At 52.9% G+C, this 7,591-nt stretch overlaps 1 protein-coding gene across 1 annotated transcript in view; it reads left to right on the top strand.

The window, feature by feature from the left end:
* Positions 1-7,591, top strand: part of LOC107120097 (RING finger protein 145-like) — a 21,632-nt gene that overhangs the window by 6,645 nt on the left and 7,396 nt on the right. Inside the window, exons 4-6 of the mRNA XM_015422738.1 lie at positions 1,803-2,085; positions 4,332-4,472; positions 7,364-7,546. Of these exons, the coding sequence (XP_015278224.1) occupies positions 1,803-2,085; positions 4,332-4,472; positions 7,364-7,546 (607 nt within the window). The remainder of the gene's footprint in view (positions 1-1,802; positions 2,086-4,331; positions 4,473-7,363; positions 7,547-7,591) is intronic.

Genomic DNA, 7,591 nt, shown 5'->3' with positions numbered 1-7,591 from the left:
CCAGGGGCCGGGAGGAGGCTTATATGCTACACGGGCCAGCCCTTTCTCCCCGCTTTTCCGTGCAGAAGGGCCTGTGCTCTGTGCGGAGGGCGACAGTGTGACCAGCGAAGTTGCATGTTGATTATAATAATAATAATACCTTTCGATTTATTGATCGCTCAATCCTGCAGGGCTGCTGGCTCTGAGCGATTTACAGTTACACGGGTTTTCACAAGGGACTAACAATGATAGGGGTAAGGGAGGACAACATATAATTCTTTAAATCGCACACGTTTGCAGCCGACGGTGATTTTGTTCAGCTGTAGGCTTCAGTCATGTTCCGGGCGGCATTCATTTCGGCTTCGCTTGATGACATTAGTTCTTCCTGGGCTGGCTTTGAGTCGTAGCGCCGCACTGCCACCACCTGGCCGGATTGGCCCATTACAGGCTTCTTGATGCCGAAGAGGTCTTTTTTCCAGGCTTCCGAGCTGGACATTCCATTCGCTGGCTAACACCTCCCCTATGGGATAACTTGTCAGGCGATGCACATTGGGACAAAAAATCCCAACTCCAAGGATAGGCTAATAGGGCCTGAACTGGCTGAGACTGAGAGGGGAAAAGATCTCGGAGTCGTAGAATCACAGAGTTGGAAGGGACCTCCAGGGTCATCAACCCCCTGCACGAGGCAGGAAAGCAAAGACGCCACTACTGGATTGCTCCATGAAAGTGTCAAGCCGGTGTGTGCTGCAGCAGTGAAAAAGTCAAACTGTATGTTAGGGATTATTAGGAAGGGGATTGAGAATAAAACGGCCAATATTGTAATGCCCCTGTATAGGTCTATGGTGCGGCCTCATTTGGAATACGACATACAGTTCTGGTCAGGGCTTTTTATGTAGAAAAAGCCCAGCAGGAACTCATTAGCATAATAGGCCACACCCAACAACAGAAAATAATCAGCCACACTCCAACAGCATAGCTCATTGGCCTATTAGGCCACACCCCCACGTTACCAGAGGTATGGTCATCCAGCCACACCCACCTTTTGCTTCTTATCCTGTTGACCTTGTTTGTTGTCAAAACCCAGGGCCTTTTTTTGTAGCAGGGACTCCTTTGCATGTTAGGCCAAACACCCCTAATGTAGCCAATCCCAATGAGTTCCTGCTGTTGGGTGTGGCCTGTTATGCTAACGAGCACCTGCTGGGCGTGGCCAACTCGGGAGCCAGCCGGAACTCCGTTCCTGTGCGTTCCTGCCCCAAAATAGCCCTGGTTCTGGTCCCCGTATCTCCAAAAGGACATTGCAGAGCTAGGAAAAATGCAGAGGAGGGGCGACCAAGATGATGAGGGGGTTGGAGCCCCTTCCCTAGGAGGAAAGGCCGAAGCGTCTCTGGGACTTTTCCAGTTTAGAAAAGAGACGACTAAGGGGAGGGGACACATAGCAGAGGTTTCTAAAATTATACACGGGGTGGAGAGAGTTGACAGAGATAAAATGTTTCTCCTCCTCCCAAAATACAAGAACTCGAGGGCATCCAATGGAGCTGATGGGCAGTAGGTTCGGGACAACAGGGAATACTGCTTTACGTAGAGAGTGATTCAAATGCGGAACTGGCTGCCAGAGGATGTAGCGAGGGACACAGGAGTGAACAGCTTGAAAAGGAGATCACATAGGTTCACGGAGGACAGGTCTGCCGGTGGCTGCAAACCATTGTGATTGGAGGGAACCTCCACGTTCAGAGGCAGTCAGCCTCTGAATTCCAGAGCCACGTTCAGGCCACTGCAAGGTGGTGTGTTGGCTAAAGGAGATCCCCTTTTGGCTTTCTGCGTAGTTGGGGGCACCGTGGTCCTGCTGGAGAGACACGCGGTGGTCCCCGGCTGTGTGCGCGAGAAGCCCGGTTGGTGGCTCTCTTTGCCTTTGGGTCTCTCTTGTCTCCAGGCGCTGGAGGTCTACCAGCTGGTTGCGCTGGGCATGTCCCTCTGGAGACAGCTTGCCGTCCCGCTGCTGTTCCTGGTCTTCTGGCTCGCGTTGTTCACCTTGAAGATCTACGCTTTCTGGGTCTCCTCCGGCCCCCTTCCGTCCCAGCAGGGGCTCCTGTTCGTCTTCCTCAGCAGGTAAGAAGGCAGCCGGTGGGGTGGAGATATGCAGAACGGGAGGCTGAGCGGCAGTTTCCTGTTGCGCCACGCTCGTCTTTATCCCCCCTGTTGCTGTTATCTGTTGACTTCCGGTCTGGTGCCCCTCATTATGATGAGCGTGTGTGGGGGGGGGTGAAAGAGTCACCTTTTAGCTCTATGGGAGGGAGCCAGGCCTGGTTTGAACGGGCAAGAGGGAGCCCTGTTGGATGCTGCTGAACGCATGAAGGTGCCTCATACGGAATCAGACTGTCCATCTGTCAAGGTCAGCCTTGTCTACTCAGACTGACAGCCGCTCTCCAGGGTCCGCAGGTGGAGGTCTTTCACATCATTTTCCACCTGGTCCTTTTAAACTGGAGAAGTCGGGGATTGAACCTGGGACCTTCTGCATGCCAAGCAGGGGCTCTGCCACTGAGCCACAGCCCCTCTTTACAGCTCTCCAGGGTCTCAGGCGGAGGTCTTTCCCATCACCTCCTGCCTGGTCCTTTTTAACTGGAGATTCCAGGGACTGAACCTGGGACCATCTGCATGCCAAGCAGAGGCTTTGCCACTGAGCCACAGCCCCTCTTTACAGCTCTCCAGGGTCTCAGGTGGAGGTCTTTCCCATCACCTCCTGCCTGGTCCTTTTTAACTGGAGATGCCGGGGATTGAACCTGGGACCTTCTGCATGCCAAGCAGGGGCTCTGCCACTGAGCCACAGCCCCTCTTTACAGCTCTCCAGGGTCTCAGGCGGAGGTCTTTCGCATCACCTCCCGCCTGGTCCTTTTCAACTGGAGATGCCGGGGATTGAACCTGGGACCTTCTGCATGCCAAGCAGGGGCTCTGCCACTGAGCCACAGCTTGTCTTTACAGCTCTCCAGGGTCTCAGGCAGAGGTCTTTCCCATCACCTCCTGCCTGGTCCTTTTTAACTGGAGATTCCAGGGACTGAACCTGGGACCTTCTGCATGCCAAACAGAGGCTCTGCCATTGAGCCACAGCCCCTTTTTACAGCTCTCCAGGGTCTCAGGCGGAGGTCTTTCGCATCACCTCCCGCCTGGTCCTTTTCAACTGGAGATGCCGGGGATTGAACCTGGGACCTTCTGCATGCCAAGCAGAGGCTCTGCCATTGAGCCACAGCCCCTCTTTACAGCTCTCCAGGGTCTCAGGCGGAGGTCTTTCCCATCACCTCCTGCCTGGTCCTTTTTAACTGGAGATGCCGGGGATTGAACCTGGGACCTTCTGCATGCCAAGCAGGGGCTCTGCCACTGAGCCACAGCCCCTCTTTACAGCTCTCCAGGGTCTCAGGCGGAGGTCTTTCGCATCACCTCCCGCCTGGTCCTTTTCAACTGGAGATGCCGGGGATTGAACCTGGGACCTTCTGCATGCCAAGCAGGGGCTCTGCCACTGAGTCACAGCTTGTCTTTACAGCTCTCCAGGGTCTCAGGCAGAGGTCTTTCCCATCACCTCCTGCCTGGTCCTTTTTAACTGGAGATTCCAGGGACTGAACCTGGGACCTTCTGCATGCCAAGCAGAGGCTCTGCCACTGGGCCACAGCCCCTTTTTACAGCTCTCCAGGGTCTCAGGCGGAGGTCTTTCCCATCACCCCCTCCCTGGTACTTTTTTAGCTGGAAATGGTCCTTTTTAACTGGAGATGCCGGGGATTGAACCTGGGACCTTCTGCATGCCAAGCAGGGACTCTGCCACTGAGCCACAGCCCGTCTTTACAGCTCTCCAAGGTCTCAGGCTGGGGTCTTTCCCATCACCTCCTGCCTGGTCCTTTTTAACTGGAGATTCCAGGGACTGAACCTGGGACCTTCTGCAGGCCAAGCAGAGGCTCTCCCCCCAAGCCTCAGATAGCGCCAGATCAATTCTCCATTAAAACCTATGGGGCCCATTGACTATAATGCTCCCCATAGGGTATCATTGACTTAATTCAACTGGAAGGAAATAATTCACACAGTTAATGTAGGGAATGCATTGTGCCCATGGCTAATGGCAATAGATGGTTTCAAATGGGGAGGAGGAGGAGTGCTCTACCAATGGCTAACTCTCATGGAAGTTAAATGGAACCTCCATAGTCAGTGGCAGGATATCTGAATGCCAGTTGCTGGGCGGGGCATAGCCTTGACGCCCTGCTTGTGGACTTCCCAGAGGCCTCTTGCTGGCCCCTGGGGGGCAACAGATGCTATAGCTCAGGTTGCTCAGACCGCCTTCAGGAGGGCTTCTCATTGGTTCTCTTCATCCGCAGCGTGGCCGAGTGCTGCAGCACCCCTTACTCCCTGATCGGGCTCACCTTCACCGTCTCCTACCTGGCCCTGGCCCTGCTGAAACTTTGCAAGTTCTACCTGGCGGGCTACGGCGCTTTCCAGAATGGCAACGTGATGCACAGGTGAGAGAGCCCATGTGTGGCGTTTGGCTTGTTTGGCAGAGTCGATCTCCATCCTGGGCATCGAAAGGGTTAGAAGTGTGTGTGGGGGGGGCTTCTTTTACAGCCATCCCATCTACTGGACCCAGAGAGCGCTGCCACACGATGGCCAGTTATGCATAATGCATAATTGTGGTCTCTCCACCCTGGGAAATAGAGGAGTGACATTTTACATGTTTCTCCATTTTTCCATTTCATTTATTAGCTTCATTGACCCGAGGTCTTAAGCCAAACATGCAAACAGCAACAATAAAATGCATTACATATAATTACAAGAAATTTAGACAGAACGTCTTTACAATAAAAGCTAGTAAACATGCTCTCGATCAGTAATGTTTCTCTATGTTAAAAAAGGAGCTGCGGTGGCTCAAGTGGTTAAGACGCTGAACTGCAGGCTGTGGAAGGTCAGTAGTTCAGCAGTTCAAGACCCGGGTGCCGCAAGACGGAGTGAGCTCCCGTCTCTAGTTCCAGCTCCTGCCAACCTAGCAGTTCGAAAGCAAGAAATTGCAAGTAGATAAATAGGTACCACTTCGGTGGGAAGGTAACAGCGTTCTGTGCGCCTTGGTGTTTAGTCATGCCGGCCACATGACCACGGAAACGTCTTAAGACAGCGCTGGCTCTTCGGCTTTGAAACAGAGATGAGCACCGCAACCCTAGAGTCGGACTCAACTGGCTTTTGAGCAAGGAAGACCTTTACCTTTACTATGTTAAAAAGAACCTCCCTTGCAAGATAAAATGTGGAATTCGTGGCCAGAGGATGTAGTGATTGGCCACGGGAATAAACAGCTTTCAGAGGGGATTAGATAGATTCATGGAGGAGAAGTCTATCGATGGCTACCAGCCATGGTGAGTAAGGGGAACCTCCATGTTCAGAGGCAGTCAACCTCTGAGTCCCAGAGCCAGGAGGCAGCATCAGGGGAAGGCCTCGGCTTCTCTGCTCTGTTGTTGGCCATCCAGAGGAACTGATTAGCCACCATGTGAGTCAGGAATGTAACAAAGTGATACCGGAAAAGATGCAAATGACTGTAATTGGTGAGCATGCCAAACAAAACAAAAAAGTCTTCACCTGCGGGCAGAAGATCCCGATAGTGGGATGCAGATGAATCTCTCTGGGGAGGGAGTTCCAAAGTTTTGGTGCCACGACAAAGAAGGCCCTGTCTCAGTGCACCACCCGTCTAGCCTTCGATGGTGATGGCAACCAAAACAGAGCATCGGAAGGTGACCAGTGTGAGTGGGTATGTTTACATGGGAGAGCGCAGTTGGTTCCACTAGCTTTTTAAAACCCACAGAGGATCCTAGATAAGAACATAAGAGACGCCAATGTTGGATCAGGCCAATGGCCCACTCAGTCCAACACTCTGTGTCACACAGTGGCCTAAACCCAGGTTCCATCAGGAGATCCACCAGCGGGACCAGAACTCCAGAAGCCCTCCTCCCACTGTTCCTCCCCAAGCACCAAGGATACGGAACATCACTGCCGCAGACAAAGTGTTCCATCTGAACATTCTGGCTAATAGCCACTGATGGACCTCTGCTCCAAATAAGAACATAAGAGAAGCCATGTTGGATCAGGCCAACAGCCCACCCAGTCCAACACTCTGTGTCACACAGTGGCCAAAAATACCAGGTGCCATCAGGAGGTCGAGCAGTGGGGCCAGGACACTCGAAGCCCTCCCACTGTTGGCCCCCCCCCCCAAGCACCAAGAATACAGAGCATCCCTGCCCCAGAACCAGCATACTCAATCCCTGCCCCAGAACATAAGAGAAGCCCTGTTGGATCAGGCCAGTGGCCCCTCCAGTCCAACACTCTGTGTCACACAGTGGCCAAAAATACCAGGTGCCATCAGGAGGTCCAGCAGTGGGGCCAGGACACTAGAAGCCCTCCCACTGTTGACCCCCCAAGAACCAAGAATACAGAGCATCCCTGGCCCAGACACCGTGTTCCGTCTATTACCTTGTGGCTAATGGCCACTGATGGACCCCTGCTCCAACTGTTTATTCAGTTTTCCCTCTTGAAGCAGTCTATGCTTGTAGCTGCATAGTGAATTCCATGTTCCTGCAGCAGTGAGTTCCACGTGTTCATGACTCTTTGGGTGAAGAAGTGCTTCCTTTTATCTGTTCTCAGCCTACTGCTTATTAATTTCATCAAGTGCCCAAGAGATCTTGTATTGTGAGAAAGGGAGAAAAGTACTTCTTTACATACTCCATCCAATGCATAATTTTGTAAAGCTCATCTGTAGTATATCCCTCAAATGTTTCCCCACTGCAAAGCACCGAGGGGCTTAGACCTGGGTTGTCAACTATGCGGCCCAGGGGCCGGATCAGGCCCCTGGAGGGCTTCTCTTAGGCCCATAGTGGAACTGGCTGTCTCCTGCTTCTTCTTCCGGTTCTGTTGCTGCGTCATCGTAGGTTTGCAGCTTACAGATACACACCTGAACCAGCATACTCAGGATTGCAACAGCAGACATTTTGATGCAATAATTCAGAGCAAGAGGTGTCAGTGATCAGACACTGTGAAATAAACAAAATATTGCAGGAGTGCTAATGTTTTAAGCATGCTTTCATTTTAAGTTAAGAAAAAACCCTTTGTTTTTGTGTCCTTTATAAAGTTTATCTCTCCGCTACCTGGCATTACCTTTTATGACACACACGTGGCCCGGCCCAACAAGGTCTCATTTATGTCAGATCCAGCCCTCCATAACAAAATGAGTTCGACACCCCTGGCTTAGACCCATCAGTAGGTAACCTGCCCACCTGACCCCAGTGGTGGGTGGCCGGTCTCCCGGGCTCCTCTTTGCCGGGCCCCTGATTCCCTTTCTCCAACGAATCTCCCTCCTCCCGTCGTGGCTCTGCAGGGGGGTGACGGAGGGCGTGACCATGCTGCTGCTGGCCCTCCAGACGGACTTGCTGGACCTGCAGCTCCTCCAGCGGACCTTCCTCCTCAGCATCATCCTCTTCATCGTGGTGACGTCGACCCTGCAGTCCATGATCGAGATCGCCGACCCCATCGTGCTGGGACTGGGGGCGTCGCAGAACAGGTAGGGGTAGGGCAGCAGGGAAGCAAGGGGTGGGGGGATAGGGGT

Source organism: Gekko japonicus, unplaced genomic scaffold, assembly GCF_001447785.1.
Source record: "Gekko japonicus isolate JY-2015 unplaced genomic scaffold, Gekko_japonicus_V1.1 scaffold2916, whole genome shotgun sequence".
Lineage (NCBI taxonomy): Eukaryota > Metazoa > Chordata > Lepidosauria > Squamata > Gekkonidae > Gekko > Gekko japonicus.
Note: the sequence above shows the minus strand (reverse complement) of the source record. Positions and strands in the feature narration are given on the sequence as shown.